This window comes from Pipra filicauda, unplaced genomic scaffold (genome assembly GCF_003945595.2).
Source record: "Pipra filicauda isolate LSUMZ 115617 unplaced genomic scaffold, ASM394559v2 scaffold261_size1826302_pilon, whole genome shotgun sequence".
NCBI classification, from domain to species: domain Eukaryota; kingdom Metazoa; phylum Chordata; class Aves; order Passeriformes; family Pipridae; genus Pipra; species Pipra filicauda.
Genome location: NW_024104378.1, coordinates 957,730 through 985,405, shown reverse-complemented (window position 1 = coordinate 985,405; position 27,676 = coordinate 957,730). Strand labels below are relative to the sequence as shown.

The 27,676-nt window shown below is 36.5% G+C and overlaps 1 protein-coding gene across 4 annotated transcripts in view; it reads right to left on the bottom strand.

The window, feature by feature from the left end:
• The window catches only part of SNX14 (sorting nexin 14), a 51,749-nt gene that overhangs the window by 10,969 nt on the left and 13,104 nt on the right, over positions 1-27,676 (bottom strand). For 2 of the 4 annotated variants that reach the window (XM_027710168.2, XM_027710169.2), the window contains exons 6-23: positions 27,501-27,588; positions 23,365-23,449; positions 21,904-22,060; positions 21,550-21,625; positions 20,652-20,696; positions 20,488-20,568; positions 20,229-20,343; positions 18,510-18,665; positions 18,105-18,229; positions 17,721-17,779; positions 14,229-14,255; positions 10,481-10,613; positions 9,176-9,377; positions 8,137-8,220; positions 7,914-8,014; positions 7,524-7,635; positions 5,627-5,667; positions 5,330-5,449 (exon numbers count right to left, since the gene is read on the bottom strand). In XM_027710168.2, coding sequence (XP_027565969.1) covers positions 5,330-5,449; positions 5,627-5,667; positions 7,524-7,635; positions 7,914-8,014; positions 8,137-8,220; positions 9,176-9,377; positions 10,481-10,613; positions 14,229-14,255; positions 17,721-17,779; positions 18,105-18,229; positions 18,510-18,665; positions 20,229-20,343; positions 20,488-20,568; positions 20,652-20,696; positions 21,550-21,625; positions 21,904-22,060; positions 23,365-23,449; positions 27,501-27,588 — 1,807 coding nt within the window. The remainder of the gene's footprint in view (positions 1-5,329; positions 5,450-5,626; positions 5,668-7,523; positions 7,636-7,913; positions 8,015-8,136; positions 8,221-9,175; positions 9,378-10,480; positions 10,614-14,228; positions 14,256-17,720; positions 17,780-18,104; positions 18,230-18,509; positions 18,666-20,228; positions 20,344-20,487; positions 20,569-20,651; positions 20,697-21,549; positions 21,626-21,903; positions 22,061-23,364; positions 23,450-27,500; positions 27,589-27,676) is intronic. The other 2 variants (XM_027710170.2, XM_027710171.2) reach the window with 1 other exon arrangement.

Here is a 27,676-nt window from a genome sequence, read left to right as displayed (position 1 = left end):
CTTAAAAGTCGTTGGATGAGGAAATTCCATGAATTGGTATTGATTAATAATGGAGTCAAGCTCTTGAACAAGTGAAAGATATTAAGAAAAAGACCAAAGCAACCCCTTGTACAATAGGCTATCGCACCTTGATGGGAAAAACGAGGAAAGTAAGCATGAATGCTCACATAAAGTGCCTCACAGGAAAAAAAGAAGTTACGCAACGGTTAGCAAGCACATATGCAAACATGCACCCGTATACATTCCAGCACAGGTGAGGTGTATAAAAGCAATACCATGACTATGAACAATACCCACAGCCATCGGCATGAACCTCTCCCCTATTTTTCCTGCTCATTTGCAAAGTACAGAGGATTATAACAAAATGGTAAGAAGAAAGAATGTATGTAGTGCCTGAATCACATCAGTCAGCGTACGGAAAGGCAATCATGTCTTCCCCCAAGTAACTATGCATAAACATACATTATACTATCGGTGTTCCAAAAGCAGATTTTATTGCTGTTGGCAGGCCATCACAAGACAGCAGAACAATGCCTTTGTAGGTGTATTTTGCAAAGTCTGTATCACCTGAGAAGTTCTGACCTATTCTAGAAAGTATGACAAAAGTATCTTCAAAAGATGATCAAGCTTCTTACAGACCTTCTGAACAGAAACATGGCTGGGATAGCCAGAAACACTGTTAGTGCCTGTAGAAAGGGAGAATAGGGGTTTCTGTTTGCTTAGTTTTTTTTAACCAGGCAGTTGGTACCTCTTCCAATCTAGTGGATCTGATAAAGGATAAAATCCAATTGCTCCCAGCTGTACTATGGTTGACTATTCACATTCATTGTGTATTTTTAACAAGGAGTCTTTTCACCAATATTTAAAACACACAAACATACACAGGCACCAGGAATATTCAAAAGGAAGCAGCATGCAGAAAATCTGACAGAGCACTAACAAGATTTCTGACTGAACTCAAGCTTTCACCTGCCCTGACAGACCTTCAGGCGTTTCTTATTCAGCCTGCTGAGGTAGTCTGGGTGTACCCTACTCATAGCAACAGAGTTGGCAGCACCAGCACTGGGGAAATGTGCATTGTATTCTCAGCAGATTCCAACATGTTGAAACTGAAATAAAAAGATCTGCTTCAGATAAGGTATAGGAGAACACTGTGGCAATAAAAGCATCAGCTGGAAAGCGACTCTACCATTTACCAAAAAACTGAAGAACTTTCTTACTATGAGATAACATGCTTTTCTCACAGATGGGCACTCAAAAAGACCAAAACTTTTGTCTCTCTGGCTGTCTGCCAGATCCCCTCATTGACTCCATACAGGTAGTTCACACAGCCCTGGTAAAGACATCCACCTCCATCACCAGGAGTGAGGGTGCCTGGCTACTGCACAGCACTTATGTCAGAGAATCACAGAATGGTCTGGGTTGGAAGGGACCTTGAAGTTCATCTAGCTCAAACCCCCCTGACATGGGCAGGGACACCTTCCACTGCACCAGGTTGCTCCAACCTGCCATTTAACAATTCCAGGGATGGGGATTCCACAGCCTCTATGGGCAACCTGTTCCAGCATCTAACCACCCTCACAATGAAGAATTTTTTCCTAATATCTATTCTAAACCTACTGTCTTTCAGTTTGAAACTATTTCCCCTTGTCCTGTCACTAAACGCTCTTGTAAAAGCCTCTCTCCAGCTTTCCCTTCAGGAATTGGAAGGCCACACATCTTCACAAAGGTGTCATGTTCTACCAACAGAAGTGAACTGCAGAACTGAACAGGTAAAGTCTATGCCAAACATATCTGGGGAGTAGAGAGGGGTGCTACTCCAGCCTAGCTCTGGTCTGGCCTTTGAACTGAACACCCTTGGTGCCTGCATTCCTAGACAGAATTTTCCAGTTTAGTTTCATCTGAAGTAAATTCAGTTAATGAGTTCTAAGACAGCTTCCTAGTATGAGAAGAAGTGTGACACGCAGAGGTGATCAGGAGATTTACTTCCAAAAAGCATCATCAATACAAACTAAAGTGGTCTGGCAGATGAAACCAGTGTTGCTTAAAAATCAAATCCAGGAAGTGACAAGGTGTAAATGGCCCAGTGTCCTGGCACCCAGCACAAATCTTTTCCCACGTGTGGGCTGACTTGAGAAAGAGAAAACTATCTTCCAAAGAAGGCACGAGCACCCCAGCAAATCAGCAAGAGGGATGAATTTCAAATGTGCATGGGAAAACTCAGCAGAGACCATAACCCAGCACAACCTGGTTTATTAGATCTCTAATAATTACCATTAATTGTGTGAGTGTGTGCACCCTGGCTGAACTGATAGATGGCAAATTAATGAGAAAGTAGTCGGCACATGAATACCTCATGCATACTCGCCTCTGCTGGTTAAAATTAGTACTATAATTTGAGCACAGATATTCAGCATCTGATCACAGAACTGTCTTGCAGCCTCCCCCAAGGCAAAGTGTCTTGAGTGCCCATCACTAAATAATAATCACAGCTCTGCAGGAGATACACTGAAGTGTGAAAGTTTCTATCCATTTACAGCAAATGGCTCCCCAAAACAAAATAGATTTCTTCTGGGAAAGAAAAAAAAAATTAAAAAACATATGCAGAACCAATTATTCATGAAAGAGCTAATTAGAATAAAGGTGCTTAGAAAAACAGCGAACTCACTCTGACCACAGAAGGTGAGAAGGAATGGAGAGCTGGGGCTAGCCTCATCTTTTTTGCTCTGTGCAAAGAAACTCATATCCTGTGACAAGAGCATCTGCTACAGGCTAAGCAGCACTGCCAGCAACGACTTGGCCTCAGACTCTACAAACTTGTGTCTCCAATGAACTGCATACACGGCCACTTGGTCAGCAGTGATACAGAGGTTTCTCCCACAATGATATTTCTGAAAATGACACTATGTTTTGCTTAAGGAAACTTCAGTATTCCAAAAGAAAAGTTAAAGTACAGACAGCTCTTTGCTTTCCTGGGATCATCATGGTTGAAAAGCATTGGGAAAACCTTATTTCAGAGCCTGAATTTCCGTACACATGTTCTTTTACAAGAATAACATGCTGACGCTTCAAAGAATGTGTTTACATTTTAACTGAGCAATGCTTCAAAATGCAAAGCTGGTAGCTCAGGTATTTAAGTATGTTAAACATATTAAAACTGCTATCTTCTACAGTTCTTGTCAGATCACAATAAAAAATTATCTGATTGTTCGTCCTCTGCTGTAGTGTGCTGTCAGTTGTTTTATAAAGAACATTTGAATTATTTCTGCATGTACCCTGTTTCTAGCACAAGTCAAAAACTCTACATCCGATTTTTAAGACTGCTGATACATTTATACCCCTCTGAATAGAGAGCAATAGCAAAATATCTTAACCTTGGAAATAGTTTCCAAGGTGAGAAAGAACTTGAAATGAAGGATACTAATTTTGTGTATATGCACATGTAAGCTAACACTAAATATTGGCTGTAGTAATTCAGCCTTCATGTTCAGAAGATGAAACCCAAACAAATTAATAGATTTAACTGCTATTGAACTTAATCAGTATAAACATTTTGTGGCTGTAAATTCTGTAAGTGTCATAACACTATAAAAATGTCCATAGTGAAGGAGATCAAAAGGTCCATTTTTTCAACAGCCCATCACTACCAAGAACCATAAATGGATCCTGGGAACAATCATCCTAGACAGTACTTTTCACCAAATTCTTCCAGTCTCCAATTGTTTTCAACTAAAAAAAAAAGTTCAAGAGCTGGATTCAGTCTCTCTATAGGTATTCACCCTGAATACATTCCCTTTTTGTGAATTTGTCCTGTCTCACTGCATAGTTGTTTAACCTTCAAGTATTCACAAAATCTTTTTGCAAAGAGTTCCACAAATTTACTAACCATTGCAAGAGCTACCACTTTTTGTTTTGAACACAACTCCTACCACCTTCATTTAGCGCCTCTTAGTTTTTGCAGTAGAGAAGAGAGGGAAAGAAAATCCACCCCAATCTTTATCCCCTGTCCTCTCACGCTAAGCATTAGACTTCAGAGTATCATACATTTCCCACTTATCACTTTGCAAAATGAAGTGTCCCAGCTGACACTTAGTCATAGAAATATTTAGGTTGAAAAAGACCTCTAAGATCATTAAGCCCAACCGTTAACCCAACACTGCCAAGCCCAACACTAAACTATGTGCCACATCTACACATCTTTTACATACCCCTAGGGATGGTGACTCCATCACTTCCCTGGGTAGCCTCTTCCAATCCTTGACAACCCTTTCCAGCATGAGATTTTTTCCTGATGTCCAATCTAAACCTTCCCCGGAACAACATGAGGCCATTTTCTCTCCTCCTATCCCTTGTTACTTGGAAAAAGAGACTGGGACCTGTGTAGTCCAGTCTCATATGTAATTCAACTCCTCTTCCCAAGCAAATGAGATAGCAGGAAAGCACATACTACTGAGCTTTTCTTTAGAACCTCTCACATGGCGAAGTGTATGCACATTCCATATTTTGTCCTGAACCACAACAGCTCTGTAGCACTGAGTTTGGGTCTTTGAAATCTGAGACCAGAAACAATATTCCTCTCTAAATTCCACAAATACATGATCACTCTAATGCAGTCCAACACAGAAATATGAAGACTAGCATCTTTCTAAAGTCCCTGAAGCTAGCAGAAATCTTTACATTACGTTTTACCAGGTTCTAACTACAAATACAGGAAAACAAAGAAAGGAACTATCTTTACCTGCAGACAAGTAAAAGATTGAAACTGGTAAGTGCTAAACTTTCACTGTGCCAGTGTTAGAAAAAGTAACTATGCACGAAGTGATACAGTTAACCTATTAGGAATGTCAGACAAGGATGAACACTTGGAAGGCAGATAAACAGGTACCTTGACAATTTGGCTTGTAGCACTTCGACAAGTCACATTTTCATCAAACACTCAAGCTCTTCACTTTGAAAAGGAAGCTTCCTAAAGACACTAAAACATTCCCTGTTTTACACCTTTGCTTTCCCCCCTTCTTCTCCTCTCTGTACTTCACAGGCTCTCTACTTTGTTTCCTCATCTCCAAATATACCAAGATGTAAAAAACAACAGCAACAACAAAACTACAAAACTTGCCCACAACCCTCAAAAATCATACAAAGGTATTTATACATCAGAAGATGACAAAAGATCTCTCTGCTACTATTTTCTCTCTTGTATGAAATGGCAACACAAAATAGGTAAATTTTTATATTTATGAGAGGGTTTTTTGTTTATTCTTTCCATTTTCATGGTATGGTCAGTCTTCCCCACTCCTATGAAGTGGGAAAGGAACATGACTTACTATACCTTCTTATTATTTTCAGAAGTGGGACTCAAAATGGTAAGTTCAGGCCTACTTGGTTTAGGCTTGGGAGATTCACAGGAGTTGATAAAATTCATGATGAACGGCTCCAAATGCTGACCTTTCTGAAAAAAAAAGATATGACTGACCTGTCACTTGAATAATTATAGGAAAATGAAAACTAAACAACAAAAGCATTTTCAAACAAAGTGTTGAATAGCCTGTAAGTTAGTAATCTTGTAAAATTAGTTACTGAAGTTATTTAGTTATTATTATGTGGGCAACCTGAAAGAATTACTCACCTCTTTCATGAGTTTTCCTGGAACAGATTTTATGATTTTACCTATAATTAGAAATAAACAAAAACTTTGTTATCACTGTCTGATTTGAAAGACCTTTTTCTCTGCTACATTTTAAGTACTTACTGTCTAGTCATTACTTAAAAACACAATAATTTTTTAAAATCTGATTTTTTTTTTATTTGGCACAAAAAGCTAAGAAAATAGTCTTGTGCATAACCATCTTGTAACTTACTGCTTAGTATTCTTCAAGAAAAGATACTTAAAATATTAAAAATATACAGACTATTATCTGAGTACTTAAAAAAAGCTCTTGCAATAAAGTATTGTAAGTCTACCTTTTAATTTTTTAGAGGCTTAAACATAAATATCTATATATGCATATATATATTTATATACATGCATATATTTTTTTATATATATGTGGTATATATAAAAATAGCAGCATAACAGCAGTACTACTACAACAGCAGATACAGGTAAAATTCCCTGTCCTTAAGTTCTTCATAGAATCATAAACGTTCATCACAGAAGAAATCAAGATAACCAAGATTCTCCTCTTTCCATGAAAAGATCAGCTAATCTGGAGGGATTCTGAGGAGATCCAGCCTCAAAAACCCTTCTGAGTAAAATTTTATAAATTGGACAGGTTACAGCTGTGGCCTTAAAAATCAGCTCTTCTGTCCTGATAAGGCTATCAGGATATGGCACAGTAACTTGGAATACTGAAAAATGAAAGTGTCCAGGACTAGTTTTATTTTAAACATTACATTTACTGTAATACTTTTTTATCTACATGTCATTAAATTTGAAATTTACATCGGAAAGTATGTAAAATGATCAGATGATAATAATAAACACTGTCATCCTCATAAAAAGCCCTACTGAAATGCCAAGACTTGTTATAGTGCTGTTTATGGAAGTGAAGCACAGTGTCAGGCAGGAAATGCATTACAGTAAACACCATAAGTTTTTTTTAAACAATGTATGGTTGGATCTAGAAGAGAGGTCTGAAACAAAAACAAAACCTTTCAACTGGATGATGAAAAGCAAAATCTCATTCAACAACTCATAAAGCACATTAAGCCCCAGCAGGTTCACACCAGGAGTAGGAGATGCAGAAATGCAGTGACAGTTTGGCATGGCTTTTGGTACCATATGGCTTTTGGTACCACACCAGTGCCAGAACAATAAGTGGTACAAGACATGAGGTTGACCTCACCAGCTCAGGCCCACTACTCTGAGACAGCTACACTGCAGCCAAGCTGTAAAGTCACACTGCAGTCTACTTTTTTCATTTATTATGAACTCTTACATTAGATATCACAAATCTCGCAACTTCTCAATTTCCATTTGACCTGCCTATATCACACACACACACCACTGCCTCAAATCTATTAACTAGTTCATGTTAAAAAAGATCTTAACACTAGCTAAGACTAGAAATATCAAATATGGTAGCTTTCAGAATAAAATAAACAGATTTTAATGAACTAAAATCCAGCGACAGTTTTATATTAAAATTCTTCATACCGTCCCATCTGTAAACAATGACTGACTCATGCAGATTTGACTTGTGACAATACCGTAAATCTTCCTGAATGGTGAAATTTATTAATAGAAATCTTATCATCTTGCTTTCTGACACAAAAATTCAAAAGCAACCACAAACACCTTTCTTCATAATTTCAAAAAGATCTTTTTTCTTCAAGAAAGAAGTATCAGCATATCTTCCTTCCTGAGCTGTAATTTTAGGGGCTGTGAAGGAGCAGGGTTCTTATTTTCCACATCCACAAGAATTATCTGTTCATTACTACTATCATTCAGAGAATCACAGAACTCAATCACAGCATCCACAGTATTACTATTTGTCAGCATAAACAAGTAGTATATTACATACCAAGATTCACATCGGGCAACATTTTATCAAGAAACTGAGTCTCTCCTCCATTAGGGGACAGGAAATCAGCTAAAAGCTGGCTGTTACTCAGTTCTGGATGTTGTAGAAGTTTCTTTGAGACAGAACGAAATAGAGAAGTACTTTAGTCTCTAAAAATCAGTTTCTCTATAGCAAAAATATATTCAAAGAGCATTATATTGCCATAGATATCGTCATTTGCAATAGATTTCTGTTTTCAGTCACTTTAACAAGTTTTATTTGCCCAGCTGAACCCTTGGGCAAACTCTGTAACTGAAGTTCTTGGAAACAAACAAAAGAAGCAGATATTCTTTTACTAGTTTTGTATCGTTAGTTTCAGAATATTCTTTAGTCCAAATGTTTTTTTGATACCTGCAGATATTCCTGAAACTCCTCTCTCTTGGATTTTAAGAACTCATAGTTCTTGGGGCCAATGATTCGCTTTGAGGGAAGCTGAGCATCAGGAAACGTACCTAACAGAGATAAACTATTCTTGTAATGCAATAAACATTGGTTTCATTGTAACACATGATAATCATAAGGAATGATAATCACAGCAGGGGAAAAGCGGCTTTCCAGATGATGGAGAACATACCATGAAATTCTGTAAGCTTCGACTCAAGCACATAAAATTCCAGGTACCTCCTGTAGACAGACCAGTGTTCAGGTTCGTGTCCAACTGGGGAAAAAAAATTAAAAACCAGGTTTTATACCACCAGAGAGAAAAATTAGCAAAAGGAACCGTATGATGGATTATTACAGGAAAAATCTCAGTGACCTTAGTCCCCTATATTGTAGTAACAAACTTTAAGATACTTTTAGTGTTAAACTGAAATGCATAACTAGACAGATAGATATGGTAGACAGATATGGTACTAGCAAGGCAACTATCACATCATTTAGGGGATTCCTAAAATCTAAACAAGTAAGTGCTCCATAACTTCAAAATTTATGTGGGATGCTATGTTAGCTCTATTTTCAAACTTTTAACCAAATTATTTACAGAAATAGTACTTGTTGAATACAGTCCTCTGTATCATCAGCTTTAACATTGATCATTCTTAATCCTGGAAGATATCACTAAATAACACTTAAATACTTTCTGCTTATTGTGCTTATTATTAGTCTCACTAACACAAATCCACACAGCCTCTGGATGATGCTGTTTTCCCTCACTTCATATGGATATATTCTGTCTAGATACTGATAAATTAACTGCAAGCCAGGACAGTTCCTAATAAGCAAAACATTTTAATTTGCTAAGAACTATATTTTAAGGTTATATAAAAAGTTATTTATTTCTCATTATTCCAAAGTTCAGAGTAGGTGAAATAAAAATAAGCCAGGTGCCTGTTAATGTGAACTGTAGGATAAATATTTTTGGAAAGAGAACATCTCAAACTCTGGCAAAGAGCCTAAATAGAACTGATTCATGCTGAGGAATCAGTTCTCAACTTGCAAAAACGAAATGTGATCATTTATTTCTCAAACACATTTCCTCAGAACTTTCAAGCCATTATTTCAAAATCAGAACATATACGCAAAGCACACTGCAAGAGCTATCAGAGGAGAGCATGCTATAATAATTTTGAGTTCACTTTTAAATGACACTGTTTTTCCACAACATTGCATACCTGCCCTTCTATCATTTCTCTCTACATCAATGCAGAATACAGGAATTCTCTCCTTTCTGTCTTTTCTTTCCAGGGAGGGATCATCAAAAAAATCTACATATGGGATGCTAATTTTCCATGCAGCAAGGTTGCGGGGTGTGTTTGGGGTAGTGACAGCCTCCTCAGGAGAATCATCTTCCATCACCATAACGCCTTCTTCAATCTGTAAAGATTCAAACACAAAGATCTCTATTTTAAACACAAAGATTTCCATTTTAAACACACGGATTTTCTATTTTAACTGGTACAAGCGACCTCTCCAAAACTTCTATAAGGTAATGAAACATAAATCAAGTTTCAAGTATGTGTCACTAAGTAATAAAAGAAAGAAAAATAATTTCATTAACGGAGTTCCCATGTAGAATAATTTCTGGGTTTAGATCCGCTGCAAATTAATTTGAAATTAGCAACTTTTAGTGAGATCAGAAAATTTTTACAGTGCTATCAGGTTCCATAGATGATACTTCAGGAAGAGGGAGTACTAAAGGAGAGACAGCTGGAAGAAAAAAACCCAAATCTATCTAGAGTTCTAAGTTGTTGAGTGATCTCACCTTCCTCTGAAAACAATTCTGAACCAGGTGAATAATACAAACTCACATCTACACTTTTACCTTCAGGCTAATAAGCATGGGAAATAAGCTAGCAGTTTATCAAGGTGACGAACACTTAAATGTTTTGGTTGTTAGAACAGCTCAAAAGATTGAACTGACAGACACTCTGTAAAAAATACGTGGCTACCTACAGCTTCTGACCAATTCCTTCCTCTTGCCTTTTAAAATTTTCCATTTGTCCCCCAATTGTGCTTCAGATAACAATGTCCCATGCAATAAATTCTACCGTTGGCTCTACTCATGGCTGTTTACATGGAAGAAAAGCATTGAGGGAGACACTCAAGACAAATGAGAAAGGACTGCTGCTCCCGTCCTTCAGAGAAAAAGCTGCACAGACGAACTTGACAGCAATTTCTCCACTACTTTATGGTTTTAAGGTCTTGTAGCAAACTTCAGAAGAGCCACGTATGCAAAAATTCCTACAAAAATGTCTGACTGCTACTTTTAATAATTCTATGTACTAAGGCAATAAGCTCAGAGGTACACTAACTGGGAATGTGGCCTTGCCTTTGAATGAATATGGGGAATACAAAGCAATTTAATCAGAAGCCAGAACATGAAAACTCTGTAGTGAGGATGGTAGAAACTTAACATTTTCAAATAAAAAAGGAAAAAAACCAAACCACCCCAAATCAACAAAGACGCTTTTACTCACAAAGTCATCTTCTCCTTCGTTTAAGTTATAGTTCGGCAACATAGCTCCTTCCATTGCAGAACTCTTGAATACACCTTTTATTTTGTTCCCTATTTTGCTGATTCCAAATGATTCTCCTCTCTTCTGTGTGGTCCTAGAATCATATAAGCCACAGTTCACAACACAAGGCATATTATTACACAGCTGCTCAGTAGGCCATTGCACACCATTTGCAGATAAGACAAACAACTCTATAAACAAGTAGACAATATATTTACAGTTCCACTTAGGTTAAAATTTATTTATTTATAATTCTGTTCTCTGATCAATCAGTAAAATTTCTTGATTACACTTTTAAGAGAGATGGGATTTCCATATGTTTAACCACAAGAAAACTCTTGGAATAGTATCCTAGGAATTCAGGACACAGAATAAACAATTAGCTAGGTAAAACAACTTTGTTTTGACAGCAGAAACTGTGGTATTGCTACAGGCATGCACATCGAGAAGGTCATTAACTTTGTCCTTTTCCATGTACTCATATTTAAATATTTATCCACTCCTGCCAAGTACTTTAAATGCTGCAGTTAGATGAACTTTCTTAATGGAATTTTACAAACAGGTATCATTCAAGATAGATCTCAATTTTTAAGCAGTAAGGACAGACAAAAGGAATGTTCAAGGAGCAAGACTGAGCATGAGAGAAAACAGATGCAACTGAAGAATCCTGGCTTGAAGAGACAGTCTGACTGAAAGATGAAGACTTTGTAAAGTCTTGTCACTTATGACAAAGCATCCAAAAAGCAACAAAGAAAGTACAGAAAAAGAAAGGTACTTGGGTAGGAAGCACACTCCTTACAGAGAGAACAGATTTTGTAGCATTCTTATGCCTTACACGAGTCCTGACACTAAAGATTACTTCTTGCGTAGAAATACTAGTAATTCTGGAAAGAAAAAAGTTTCTGTCGAATATGGAATCAGCTGGTGGTTACTTAGGGTGATTCAATATATGCAGTTGACAGGCAAGTTAAAAATCGATGCAGTGAACTGCAGAATCAAAGATTCAGAAGAAATGTATAGACTGATATTAAAAACACAATTGGTACTTTGGAGGACAAAAAAATATCTTGTTTCTTTTTCCTTTAAACTGAACAGTAGTACAAACAGAACAGTAGTGATCAGCGGATAAAAAAACCTTCACTGCCTATAAAACCCTGCAGACAAGATCAACCACTGACTCCAAACATACGTGCGTGTTACTAATGATCTTCCTGTTTATAATTTTACACAGACTGTGTACTTGACTAAAATTGCGTAATTTCCAAATCTTTTGCTTTTTGTATCTCATATTATCATGAGCTCCAAAGCAGACTGGAACCATCTATCTTACTTATCTCTGTTATGCAAAGATAAGGTTGCTTGGCTGCTTGTAGTCTAAATCCATGCTTGAACAATTTTACTCAATTTTTAAACACCCTGTACTACACATTACCGTGCTGAACTGAACTGTTTCATGTTGCTACTTGACTCTTATTCAAGTGCTTCAACACTGGGTTAGAAAATACAAATCTCAATCAGACAAAACTAGTTTTTCTGGAAGGTTAACAATTGAAGACCTCTGTGTTGACTCTTAAAGGAAGTTTTCATCATTCCTGTGAAAACCTGTGCAATTCTCAAGAGCTTCAGCAAAAACATTAATTTGCACAAGCTCTGTGATTTGATAGGAGTACTCCAGGCTCAAAGCAGTTTTCCCACACTGATCATGCTCCATCTGAAGGCAGCATACACCTGTGCCTGTACTGAGCTGTATGGGGTCAGGACTCACCCTGACAGCTAGGAAACCAACACTTCAGCCCCAGTGCTGAGCCCAAAGATTACACCAAGTGAATAAAGAGCAATCACTGAACTGGACAAGTATAAAGTAACAAACTAGGATGGGATTCCCTTCACAGGAAGAGATAAACTCAGAACAAACACTGGTGAGTAAGAGGGTACACGGAAATTCTCCATATATGGAGAGAACATAGGAGTGGTTTGGTAAAAGTCCTTGAGCAAGCACACAGAGCACAAACCACATTAGATGAACATGCAAAAAATCTGTGGATGCTGGATATGGACAGACAGCAGGATGACTGACATTTTGAAGAAACGGAGTAAGAAAAAAAATATATACCAAAAGCAGGTATTAGGATGAAAATCTAATATATTCACTGGCTAAGCAGAAATAGGAGAAAGAACTTGATGCTAGGTAGGAGGAAAGAGATGGGACTAGGATGGGGCAGGCTCAAGACATGAGGGACCAAAGAGGACAGCAGGTAGCTAGTTTAGAATAGAGATTAGAATTTTTAAGACCTGTCAACTCTGCTACTGTCAACAAATATATATATACAAAACTCGCTGGAAAGAGTATCCCACTCCCTCTGGTGCTAATCCACGTAACAGCATTAGTAGATGGTCATTCTATAGTTTGCTTTCTTGGCAGGGTCCTCTGTGGAGAGCCTAAACGTTCCAACATTCCTGATGAATGTTGGAATATGATGACAACAAAATATTGGAATACTTTTTTTTTTTTAAACATTTCAGGAGTCACACATACCTAACATTAAAAAAATTAAAATTATTGTTCACTCTATAACTGGGAAATGCAGACCAAAGATTGCAGTACTGCCACTAAGCATATGGCATTCTTTAATCATGGATGGTTGCCAAACTATTTTCCCACAGGATACCTCCCTCATTCAGTGCATCAAACAGATCTTGGCAAGTGATGAGCCAGGGCTACACAGATGAAGAATGCTGTTGGGAGCCTCTCTGGGTCAAAAAGTACCAGACGAGTTGTATATACCAGATGGGCTAGATATTAATATGCATGTGAAATCAGAGTACCATTTCTTTTTGGCTGACTAAAACCCCTACACCCAATGAGGAGAAATGCTGAGCACATATTGCCACACTTGAAAAATCAATGAGCTGCATTTACATCTCAAGTACTCCTTATTGCTCAACAATCTAGCAAGTTATAACTCAACACACTGAACTGGAACATAAAATATAAAAGCATCTAATTACCTTGATTCCTAACCTGAAAAATGAAGTTGAAAGATACTCATACTAGTCTTGGATAGCGTGTATTTGAAGAGGCACAAATAATGAGAAAACAAACCACTGAACAGCTATTAAGGCATTATTAAGTGGTCACAGCCTACCTACAGCCAATTATAAAAAATTGCATATATTGTCATCAAACCTGTAACAGTTACAAGAGAAGCTGCAGAGAGAACTAATTTGGGGAACTGTTGTTTTTGAGTGCTTGATAATAATAATAAAATGGTTATATATGCATGCGATGTTAGACAACGATCACCCCGAATACAGCTGTGCAAGATAAAACAAGCACTTAAGTGGGTAAAATCTCAAACAGGATCTGGAAATATGACATGGAGTAAAGGAAATTTTGGGGCAGTTAGCAGTCACAGGCCAAAAAAAAAAAAGCTTCAAATATATTTCACAACAAACGACAATGGACGAACTGTTAACAGCAAACAATGTTAATGTATTGTAAACTCGTGAAATTAGTAATTAAGCAATTTCTAAACACTTGTGAAGAGGACATGGGGAGTAAAGCTTTTTGTGAGGAGAAATGCACTTTAGTCTAAAGAAGACATTCACATGTTTTTTTACATATAAAAGTTAACTACTGTTATAAAGGCTGTGTGATGAAGTCACAAGAGATGCAGCGTAACTAACACACATTGAGTGTTAGACTTACCGTAAGTCATCCAAACTCAGGCTACTTCTGCAACAACAGGCACATAAATTACCTCCAGAGCCCAGCAGAAAATAATGTTAAAATCAAAAAACAAGCCCACCAAAAAAAACCCAAAAACCAAACCAACCACATTTGAGATACCTATCCCAACAAAACTGAACCAGCTTTGACCATCACCATGGATTAACAAAAAAGGTGATACAATTAGGAGTTTCTGACCTAAAATCCTAAGAAAGTGAAATGTGAACAGTACCTGCACATTTCATCACCACAATCTTGGCCTTTGAATTTAAAACCTCAGTTACTAAAACTTTCAGGTCTTCACTGACATTCACAGAAGCAAATGACAATTTACAGATAACAACTTTCATTCTTTCAGCTATCTGTAATGCCAAACAGGCAGCTAACTTTTTCTATAACCTATGTTCAGAAGTCATGTAGGAATCTAGTTAATTTGGGCAATACAATGAAAAGGTCGTGGATTTATTTTATGTAATAATACACACCTCATACCCCCCCTTTGTATTAGATATAGTAAAAGCCACTATTAAAAATTAAATTATCTTTTTTCAATTTTTATTCCACAGATTTTACGAATTGTCATGTATTTTTGACATTCCACATAATCTGGTAACATTCTACATTAACATTGTCACCAAACATAGGATTTTAATTCTCCAGAGCTACTGAATTCTGGACAAACTGATAAGGGATTAAAATACTAAAATTTTAGATTTTGTTTTGCAGAAGGGTCTGATTGTAAGATATCTTACACTGTCTTTAGCCATGTTAACTGCAAAACTGGAAACATAACCTACCAAGTTAGAAATTATGGTGACTATTACACTGCATAGAACTGTTCACAGACTTAAATCCACAGGTTTTACTCCTAACCACTCCCTGAAATTGTTAGCATCTTTTCTACTTGTCCCTTTAAATTCAAGAACATTAATTTCATTGCTATCCCAATGATGAGAAATCAGCATGCATCTATTTCTATTTGTGGTCACAGCATGTAGAAAATCAAGACAGATATACAGCTATCCAGAATATGTGTGCTTATATTACGTGACAGTTTTTCTTTTTTCGTTAGACTTCCAACCCAGAATACCTTTAAGTAATGTAGTAATATATTATAAATACATAACCGTGAGAGGGGGAGAGGGAATACTTGCCGTCTCTCTCACTCTATCCAAATTAAGGCAACAGAACTGGACCTTAGAGCACCAGTTATCACTGGCCACACACATTAAACATCAGGTAGAAAACATTGTTATGGAATTAAAACTGTTGACAACTACAGCTAGTTATCAAGTTGTCAGAATATTCTCAACGTGAGTTCTTCAGATTCCAGAAACACTTGAGATTTCCCATCTATTGCCTTAGGAGTTTTCATAGCACACATTATTTGTCCTATCTGTATGCAAAAAGCTATGATTATTTTGTACAGTTCAAAGAAATGATTCAAACAAAAAATTACACAGTCACTTCTTCCTACCTTCCCACCAGTATTTTCTAGAAACTCCATAATTTTCTTGTCTTACAGCAAGTGAAATGTTTCAATACATTACTCACATGCACATTCCACCAGGATTTCATACCTACTCCTCGATTTGATTTTTTTCAACCAGCAGTATCTGTGCAATATACACACAGTACCCATATGAAAGCATCACAGATATGGGAAAAAAACCCTCATCTCTTTGCATGCAATTTCTTTCAAGTGGAAATAATAACAGAAAAGGGAAGAGAAGGCAGGACAAAGTGTATGGAATAACATCTGGAATAATTCCATGAGTATGGAATGTTATTTTGTTATGATGGAATTTCCCCCTCCTTGGCAGTGACTGTACCAAATTCTGCAGAGGGAAACTCCAAAGCAACAGGCAAACTACTTGCAGATAGGATCTGTGTTTCATGGAAATAATCACTGAAGTATCACTTCAGGAATATAATCTAGTATCATAAATAAGCATATATACTGAGGGCATTCTGATTGTTCCAAAATGTAAACCAGACACATTTTCACTAATGCTGTAACAGTCCCCAAATAAAATTCGCTTATTTTGTAGCCAGAGAAGTATTTCAAAAACTCCAGGTAGAGACTGCCTATAATTTCACCCTTTCTATTTTTAAAAGCAAAGCACCAAGGAAGCGACCTAAATGTTTTCATACTTCAACTAGATTTAAGAAGTGTATGATGGGATACTTCCAACCCCTGACATGAATAATTTTGGGAAAGAAACCAGAAAGCAGCTTTAAACGTCTAGATGAAACCCTGTAGCCATTTTCAACAGAAGGTGAAGTGTGTTTTAAGGTCACCATCCCTAGTGGAGTACCCTGTAGGAAAGAAATGCAGTTTAGTCTAGCTGCATTCCATGCCTCTTTGCTAAGAAACAGAAGCTTCCCAGCACCAGTGTGAGAAAGCACTGCACTAAAGCTCCAGTCCTGGATGTACAAGAACTACAAAGACTACATGAAGGACGTCACCAATGGAGATATATTAAAGAGAACAACCATGTAGTTTTTGAAGAACAGGAGCAGGGAAGAAAGATATGTCCCAGTAATACATCTCATGGTAGGTTGCAAACCAAGGGAGCTGCTGCTAGGTGTATCTCTATTGAAAGCACAAAAGGTAAAATAAATTGCTGTTACTCCTCTAGAGGAGTTTACCATCTAAGATTATAAACATATATAAGCATTTTCCGTTATACCACAGATCTTACTTCATACCAAGAAAGAAAGCCCATCCAAATTAAAGACTGAAGTTTTCCTTCTTTTGGCTAGGCCATAAGAGCAATTCAGTTGGGCTAGTCTATGACATTCAATATAAAATGAAAGACAAGAAATCATGAGACCTCAAGGTTTATCAACCCAGCCCCATAGTGGGAGATCATCCATCCACACCACAGGAGATGCTCTTCTCCACAGGCCCTAAGGAGCCTGAAGGAGGTCTGTAAGTACATAGCCCAAGCTCAGAAACAAGCTTTCTGACACTACATTTCTGCAATGGAGTTGGGGGATAGAAAGCACATTTCACCTGGGAGACATGGCAAATCCTCCTTGTCAAAAAATGAAGAGATTCTCATACAGGTTGGTTGTAAGCACCTGTCCCTTTAACATCTGAAATCCCAGAAGACCCAGCTTTGCACCACTAAAAAACTATTACATATATTCAGTCAACTAAACCACAACTATATTTCTACATTATCTTATTCTCACTGTACAATTATTCTCCCCTTCCCTCTTCTCAAATGCTGAGGTCTAAATCACATTTTAAATTCTTTATGTAAAACACTTCAAAGCAAAGAGATATCTTGTATAATATTGCTTGCTCCTTTAATATGTAATTTGTTCATTTAAAAACAAAAAAGCTGTGCTAAAAATTTAGTCAAATTAATATCAGGCAGTAGCAAAATTCCTATGGTTTAATATTCTGATGCTTTTAACTAACAACCAAAGAAAAACACTTAAAAACTCTACCATACGTACCTGTTAAACTTTGAATTGCGTGTTGGTGACTCTGCTCCTCTTAAAAGGTGTCTGAAGTACTATAGTAGACAAATAAGGTATCAAAGAAAACACTGGATTAATTGAAGTAAAGCCTACTATGCAACAACATTGCAAAATTTAGGAAACAAGAACAGAAGTAATAGGCAAGCTGACCATAATCACACAAATTGTTCTGTGATGTTGCACTGAACTAGAACAAATTCAGTTTTCCTACTGAGATTGGCCCAGCTCTGGAATGCTAACTGAAGTGGAAAATGAAGCCATATTTTTGAGTTCTACATATGCATGACTGTTGTAAACGGGGTTATCCTAAAAAAACACAATCTTGCTTTTAAGACTACCCTTCAAATCTTTCACACTTACCTCATCACTGTGACAGAACATTGGAGTAAAAACATTCTCAAGCAGAGAAAGTACATGCTCATAAGCTTCAAAAAGACACCGCATAGTTTGAAGTTTCACAACATCCATATATGGACCTTCAGCAACTATAAAAAAATTACAAGTATGAATAGAGAGGGATATATATACAGACATAAAAAGGTCATAGGTTTTTTTCCTGGTCTGAGCTTGTGATTACTTTGCAAGTTACTAAAAGTTTTACAAATAAAAAAATAGAAATAAACTGACAAATCAAGGATTAAGCACAGTATAGCAAGGGGATCATAATTTTTAAAACTGACGATAGTTAGCTAAATTTTTCTTCACTTTACTACAGAATGCTGCTTAAATTCCAATGTACATTATTCCTTTCAAATTCAAACTTACTTCTTTGAATTTCTTCCACTATGAAAGGGTCAAATCTAATTTTGTCAATGCTTTCATCCAAACAGTAAGTTTTGTAAATTTTCTGTACTTCCTCGTGAAGAGACATCTTTTCAGTATCTGACAGTTCTGGTCGCAAAATTCGGTCATTGAATTCCTCTGGGAAGTAAAGGAAAGAAAAAGCATTTCTTGATCAATTTGGCGAACAAATATCATCTTGAAGAACCCTAAAATATCATCTCATCTTCAAGCAGACAGAGCAATTTGTAAAACTTCAAAGTTAATAGAAGCACAAGGCAGTTCAAAATCTTAGGTAATAAGGTAGCTGCCTTCTTATTAACTATAATTCAGATTTGTTAATAAAATTACTAAAAATACATTGCAATTAAACCAAATTATTCCTTATCACAGCAAGCATAAATCCATTAAGACATTCTGGCATAAAAATGAATCAGAATAATGATTTTTTTCTTCCTGAATTACCAAATTGAAAATTGTAGTTTTCTTTTAGCATAATTTCCAGTTCATGCTAAATGCACACACATACAGAGGTCCAACAGCCCTTTATACTAATCATCTGCCCATCTGCCTATTCTGCTATTTCATTCCTAAGACCTAATCCATTGTAATAATTTCCATATATTTATTACTGTGCAATTCTACTTGATTTTTTTTATTATTTTCCTCAGTAAGTGCTTCTTACCCAAAATATATCTATCAAGTGAAAAACCATCTACCGTAGACAATTTGGGACAGCATAGCTGGAGGCCCCTAAACCTCATTCTTTTGTTTTATAAGATAAGACACAGATTTGCCACCTATGAGAATGCAAGAGAAGTTTACAAGGAAGAAAATGCTGAGGTTTGCCCAGAAAAAGATTGATCATGGCAACAGAGTAAACTCACTGCTAAAGGATTATGGGCACATAAGAAGCACAGAGATTATCTGTATTTCTCTTCTGCAATGATTAATGATTTCTGCAGTATTTTATGAGATTAAGTGTGTCTAAATTAATTTCAAATCTTCCCACTATATGTATGTGCTTGGGATAAAAAGGCACATCCATTATGTCCTATGAAACATGAAAATACCTATTTACCAAAACCAAAAAGCAACATTATTTTGGTAAGCCAGTAATTATTTGTTGTCCAAAAAACTTGAAATAATCCACTCAAATTTGTAGAAGCTTCACAGAAAATCTTTTCATTGGAAAGTAGAAGGCTTTTCAAACAACACCTGTGCAATGCTAAAACCAAACATATGCCTCATAACCAAGGTACAGGTTACTGAATAAAACGTTTCAACACCTTTAATGTTATGTTTCTGTTCTTTACAGAAATCAGAATTTTACAGCTAAATGAACATGAGAAGCTTTTAATGCTGAACATCTCATTTTAGAAATACTTTAGTAACCACGTATCAAAAAAAAGGCAGTTGTACTTTGTATCAGTTGCCAGAATTTTTTTTCTTAAAATATTCTATTTTAAAGTGGGTAACTTTTATCAATAAAGAGAAATACACTTAAGCCCTACAGTCCACATCAACATCAATGTTGCCAAGATTAGCACTGAAGAACTGGGACACATTAAAGTAAGTGAACACAGATTCTGAAAGGTAATCTTTTGCTAAATAATGCTGCTGAGTTCTGAGACTAAATATTCACTTCAACCTGCAAATGCTTAACGATAATCGAACAACTTGAGCACACGTATGCAATCTTACCTACAGTCAGGCAGAACTGCAGCACATGTACTGCCCCTTCCTGTTTCAGGAAGTTCATAAACCGAAATAAAAGGTCTTGTTGATCTCTGATCTCCTTTAGCTCCAGTTTCAGTACCTGAGTAAGTTAAAAATGCAGTCAGCCAATTTTCAAACTTTCAGAGAGTACATAAATAATACAAAGAGTTGTAGAACAAAAACAGCAGGTAAAGCAAAACACTTATTCAAAACAGGAAAGGAAATAAATGTTGCCCTTGCTTACAGATGGTTTTTTATTTCTTGGCTCCGCAAATTTCTGAAGGAATGGAACCAGTGAAGAAGTAGGTTCAGTTGCTATCTCAGGCTGCAGAAAAAAAATTACAATTGTTAAGAAAGCTTCCTTAACAGGTGAACAAATCGCTACTCTTTAACTTTGTCAGTACTTACTGGACTATCATCAATGAAGATCAGCAGCAAATGGTTGACAGTGTCCTGCAGGAAAACACAATATAAAATTAATATTAAAGAAACTCAACAAAATAGATGAAAATCATTTCAATACTATGTTATACCCCAGTTTAAGTCTATGACTATATTTAATACTTTTTAAAAAGTAAAGTCTGGAAACACATGTCTGAGAATCGACCTTCAGTGGTCTCTTAAAGGTTTTACAAGTCAGGGAATTTCTGAAGAGACCTGCACAGAAACATTCTTTACCAGCGGAAGAAAGCTCTACAAAGTACTTTTACTGTAAGCACAGATCTAATGAACTAATACTTCCACAGCTACAGTACTTTCTGTTTGCAGCTAGGTGATGCCTGCGTGAGTATTGCAATTTTGCCTACTAAAATACATGCATAAACAAAATCAAAGATGGGAGTGTTCCATCTTTAGAATTAAATGCCCTTTTATTGGCAGAATTAAGGACAAAAGTATTGATTTCAATATAGTTGCAAAAAAGTTTGTTTCACTCAGACTGCTATAAAGATCTACATAACTATAGTTCAAGTACTCCAGCCCTTGTTTAAATATAGCAACAGCAATTTGAAGATGTTTACACTAGCACAGCATTCTCCCATTTAACAGGAGTTGCAGCCCTTCATTAAAAATACATTCTTAAGAGATCACACCAATACTGTTATTTTAGTCAGTTCAGTGAGTTAAATACTCAAACCAGTTACATGAACAAACAAAACCATTGGCCACAAGATTCCTTTATCTTTTATGCAGTCAAAATGCACAGCAAGTAAATCATTCTGCATCATTTGCTTTACCCACAACGTACTTAGTAGGAAAACAGTAATACTGAATAAATTAACATTATTTTTGTGCTCCAAAGTCTTACAGGATCAGCTAAGAAATCCATCGAGGGGAGGAAAACAGAACCAGGAAGAATCTCTCTTATCAGAAGAGCCAGGGATCTGGAAAGAAAAGAAAATAAAAATCCAAACCAGTATGAGATTACATAGTTTTCTAAGTGAAGTTTCCAATGCTGTTATATACTACTGGGAAATATTTTAGGATTAAATAATATCGTAAGCATGCTATTTTAAAGACAAATCAAAAAAATCATAAACAAAGGGATAAGAAGGAGGGATGAGGAGAATCACTTTGGAGTTCATTTTTTCACTTCACAAAGTTACTGTACTACATAATATGGAGATACTTTAAAAAATACAATTCTAAATAAATTCTATACCTGCACTCTGTTGACTTTGGGGGCAAAATATAAGGAAAAAGAAGTTCAGTAAGTTTTCTTAAGTAGTGAAGTTCATCTCTTCGGCTTCTCAAAGCAACATGGAGTTCTGGTCCATATTCTTCTAAAGCAGCCTGCTGCAAAAATTCTGCATTTTTTACTGAAAGTAAAAAACAGTATTACAAGTAGTTTCAGCTTTTTCTTACTGTGAAACAAAAGGCAATTGCTTTCCATTTGAGCTAAAAAGTAAATAGTACATATACAACTGCCAAAGGGATAAAATGTTGAAACTTTTCGAAAGAACCTTGGCTTAGACTTTGAAGCCTGAGTATGTAAAAATAAATCCTCACACTAAAATAAGAATTCCTTCACCAAACAATTGCAGTTTGCATGGTATCCAGAATGCTTACTCATCTATAATTATCAAAAAACTCATTTTCAGCTGCTCTTTCACACATCAGCCCTTAGGAAACAAGTCTTTTCCTTTAAAACACTGAAGAAAATGGCTATGTTTTCAATGCTGTACATTTAAAATACAGTTCTTTGCTGCTAAAGAAAAATGTTTCCCACTCCTTGGTAGAAATCAAAGGAAACATGAAATTTGGCGTAAACAGCACCACCAGATTATCTAGTAGTATCTCGTCATTGTTGTGTCATGAAAGATATCCAACATAATTACGCTACGTCTCATTATTCATGTTATTCATTACCCACTACTCACAGGACCAATAGCATATATTTATGGATATCAAGCAGAAGTTTTGAGGGAAGGAAGAAAAGTTCATGACTCCAGTTAAAGTAAACATCTATGCTTAAAAGTTGAATGAAACCACATTTAGTAGATACAGCATTGTGGAACACAGCCAGTGAAAAAAATGAAGATAACAACAGCAAGTGTTTTCACATATTCCTTCAACGTGCAGTTTTAATACAATTTTTACATTAGACTTGTAAAGATACTTTGACTTGGATAATAATTAAATATACTACTGGTCAAAGTCTCTCCATGGCTTACAAACATGAACCTAACTTTTCAAGATACTGATCAACTCCACTAATGCAGATGTGAAATCATTCTATCTATGAGTCAGAGTTACAGTACAGTGCACAGACGTACAAATCCTTTCATCTGTAACTGCTCATCTGGAATATAAAGGGAAAACTTCAATGGTAAATGATCTTGAATGCTCTAAATAGACAAAAACACATTCCTGTTTACCATAAAGAGACAGAAATTTACTATTTTCAATGTGGGGAAATAAAACTCAAAACAGAGAGTACAAATATGTACTGCAACTTTTTCCCTGTCTTTGCAATCATCGGAAGAAAAATGCAAGAGGATCACTATTTTATTTTAAAAGAAGGCATAAGGATGAAAAGATGTAGCAATATAATCAATCTCAAACATGCATAAAGAAACATTCAAACTTGCCCTTTGAAACCGACAATGTATTAGGTCTTTACCTTTTTGCCTGGCCTTGGCTATCACTTCAATGTGTTTCATTGCTGCCTTGAGCATCTTCTTTGTTACAACGGTTGGAATATCCACCTAAAGAACAGTTTAAAAATAAAACCAAAATTGTTCTATTTTTTCCTCAAAATTTATTACAGACAACTAGCATAATAATAATAATTATTATTATTACAGACAACAAACATAATAATTTGCTTCTATGTCCCCATTCTAAGCAAAGAACAAATCATCAAGAAACAATTCATGAATTCTCTAGATGAACTGACAGTATGCTCATTCTTCTGGGCAAAGCACGTAACAGCTTGCAGAACTAAATGCCATAAATGACACTGTTAACATATTTATTGTCAACTCATTCCTATTACAATTCTTCCATTGCTATACACACAGTGTGATTTCCACGTCACAGTATATGAAGCCTAGTTCTGTGTGAAGATTTGACCACCAACAAAAGCAACAAGTTAACTATGCTCTGCTTCTAGTACTTCTGTACCTTAACATTGTGCAATTGTGTCCACAAGGACTAAAAGCGAAGAGAAACCCTCCTACACATGCAGAAAAAATGTCACACCTCAGGTGATGGCAGAACCAAAAGATAATTTGAGTTACAGAGTTAGGATGACCATTGCTGCCAACAATGATACCAATGTGATCATAAGCCAAAAAACATGTATGATTTAATCAAGGATTGTATTACGGTCCTGCATTTAAATTTTCTTTGATGGCTAAGAAAAAGAAAGGAGAATTATAGATCAAGTCAGGCACAAATGGACCTTGGGATTTCTTAGCCCTACTCCAAGCAGGCTCTGATTAGGGTGCTCAGGGCTCTATCAATCCTAGTGCTGACAACCTCCAGGGATGAAGACAGTCACCTCCTCCAGCCCCAATCATCTTGGTGGCTCCTTGGTTGAACCTGCTCTGCTCTCTTGTAAAGAGGAGCCCAAAACTGGATCAACATCCTAGATATCATCCAAAGAGCATCAAATAAAGCCAGATAATCACTTTCCTTGACTGACTGTCTCTGCTCCTGTTAATACAGCCCACGATGCTGTTGGCATCATCAGCTGCCACTGACAGCTCATATTCAGCTCACAGCCTACCATGGGCACCAGGTCCTTTGCAGCAAGCAGAGCTTCTCTCGGCAGCCAGTCAGTTCCCAGCCTGTACAGCTTCAAGGGATTTTTCCTTATCCACTGCAGCAGTTTTCACAGAAACTCATCTAGAAATGGATTTACACTTTGCATGCTCTTTATTTTAAGCAAAAGGCATCTCAGAGATGTAAAAACATACTCTTGTAAATGTTCAAAATCTAAGACTTTTGAATAAGTTTCTTTCCTAATGGAATTTGTCCCTCCTCCATACAGCATAAAAGTGCTTCTTACCAGAAAAGGAAGGAGACAGTGCAATTCCAAAGGCCTCCAGAGCTGAGAGAAAAGCTGGGGTTTTATTCAATTGTACAAGGAGAATATTACATATTCCTGCACATTCCCCTGTAATATTTGAGGTGAACAGCTTTGATCTGGCCTGGCCAGCCCATACAAGCCAGTACAATTGATTAGAACTGCCTAAAAGTAAGGTCAACCTCCTATTTACAAGCAGGAAAGGAGGAACTTCTGCTTATCAATGGAAAATCCCTGTCTGTTGTGCCTCACATTTCAACAGTAATTTCTATAAGTCAAGAGTCTCCTACGGAACATAGGGATAGGGCAGTGTTTACTCCTGCAGAAGTAAGTCAAAGAGCACAGCAAGCAAATTATTATCGACACTGCAGTAGACACTGAGGACATTTGACAAAAGCTTCAATCAGACACGGGGCTACCTATATCACACCGTACAAAGGGAAACCCTTTCCTTTCCCTTTGAAATCCATAACCAACCCAGAAACGGCCACAACAAGGAAAACCCAGATTTGAATTATTTCAGTATACACTTAAGAGCTGACTGGTCTAAGGTGCTTGTTACCTCATTCAACAACCATGCCTCAAAAAAATCCACCTAGGCAGTTTTAAACAGAAAACAAAAGCATGCGTTTCACTGAAGCAACCCATAATTTTACATCTCAATTCAGAAGCAGATTTTTTGGCAAAAAAAAAAAAATAACCTAAAAAGAGGAAAAACAGACTGTTTTTTCTTTCACAATTCTTCCTTGATTTCAACACTTCATCTCTATTAGCTAGAACTATTGCTTACAAGCATTTAGTAATAAATCCACATCAAACTATAGCTGCTTAGCAAAGGTATATAACTATTTTATTTTGCAACTGGTGATGAATTTCTCCTCAAATGAGGCTATAAAGGACAGTGTATCAGAGCTGAAAGGCTATATAACATTGCCATAACCCTTCTGAGCTAACTACTGAAGCTTTAAACTAGGAATTCTGAAATGACACAAAGTTGGTACTTTATTTGCAACTTGCCTATCAACTCTAGTTTCTACTCACAACATTTTTCGTAGTATATGCAGCACAACTGTTAATTGAAGCTGTCTGAATCTGTATGTGGGTGTGTGCATAAACAAAAACAATTACGCAGCAGGAAAAAAGCATGAGCTGAAAAATATAGCATAGCATGAGACACCACGCTCCCCTGCATAGCTAAGCATGCCAAGTTTCAATTTTGTTCCAAAATACAAAGTTTCCATGAGTATATTTTTGCTTGAGGTATCCATACCACTTCACACAAAGAGACATTCTGTGGAATGCATACAAATAAATTTAATGATTTGTAAAGAACAATGCATTTCTGCAATTATTTTGTAGGTCCCCGGACAGTGCTTAATACTTGCACATATCTTGAGTTTTTGTAGCGCATATACAATACCAATATACATAGTATTGAAGATATTACATTTAAATCATTACTGTCAAAGGCAGCATGGTAAATTAACACTGTACTTAAAGAAGCTGTAGCTGATCTAACACTATTAATACCTTATTACATAATTTTCTGAGTCAACAACAGATCCACAAACAGTGTAACTAATACAGGCATGTACTACAACTCCAAACCAAATTTTAAGACCCTGGTCCAAATTTTCACTTTGAAAGATCTACTCCACTTCCACAACTGCATACACTATCTTTGCTACACAGACATTTCCTGATCTTCTCTCATGTTCACTTTGAAAAGCAACATGCCTGAGTTAGAGTAAACAAGAAAGTCATCTGGATTTGATATATAACAATGACAAAATCAAGCTGTTAATCAATTATGACAGTACATGTACAACTTGTAGCTCAGGAAATATTGCTGTTACTAGGGTGGGGGAAAAAAGACACACATTTACAGTAGTGGTTCCAACAGATGGGCCAGTACTGAATAATTCTGGAAACTCAGTTACCAATTCTTATTGCTTAGAACAACCAAAAAGTCAGAAGCAGTTTGGGTAAAACAGAGTTGAAGCACTTTACCAGAAAAGAGAATGTATGTGTTAATAGATTAAACACAGCAAACAAAAACTTTTGTATTCAGGATGTTTCTTAAGAATTGCATTAATATAAGAACGATATCTGTTTTCATTCTTCTAGTAAGCTGTTCACCTAATGACAGTCTATTCTTTATAGACAACATAAGGATCTTATCTGCATTTTAATAAGTCAAGCAAGCAGAAGCTACAAGACAGGTACACTGCTAACCATTTTCTAATCAGTCTTTTTCAATAATTTTCAAAATTGTTTTCACTTGCATTAAGTCACTAAAAGAGAGCTAAAAGATCATCACAAGGTCTTAAAAATGCCTTGCCCTGGTGTAAGAAGTATACCCATTTTCAAGAACTGGAGAATGGTTTGGGTTGCAAGGGACCTTCACAGATCACTTATTCCAACCCCCTGCCATGGCAGGGACATCTTTCACTGGAACAGATTTGTCAAAGCCATGTCCAAATGGATGTTGAGCACTTCCAATGATGAATCTTCAGAGATGGCTTACAACCAGGAATGGGACAAGCTCCAGAAGGAGGGAGCAGATACCACAAAGACATAACTTAGGTGGTTAGAAGTTGTCAACACTGTAAGACTGACTTTGAAATCACCATTTAAAAAAATTAAAGAACTCAGTACAGATAGATGATGGAATGATGATTACTTCTGATGGAAAAACCAACATGGAAACCTTTAAGTTGCCTTACCTTGTGAATTCTTCGAACTAACACGGATGCAAAAAACCGCAGTGTGCCTCTCAGTTCATCCACTGAGGATTCATCATCAGTAATATTTCTGCAGTGTTGTAAAGCACGCCATGTAAGAAAACAGAATAAAATACATTTTTATTAATCCAACCACAAAAGATTCGGCACTAATAAAA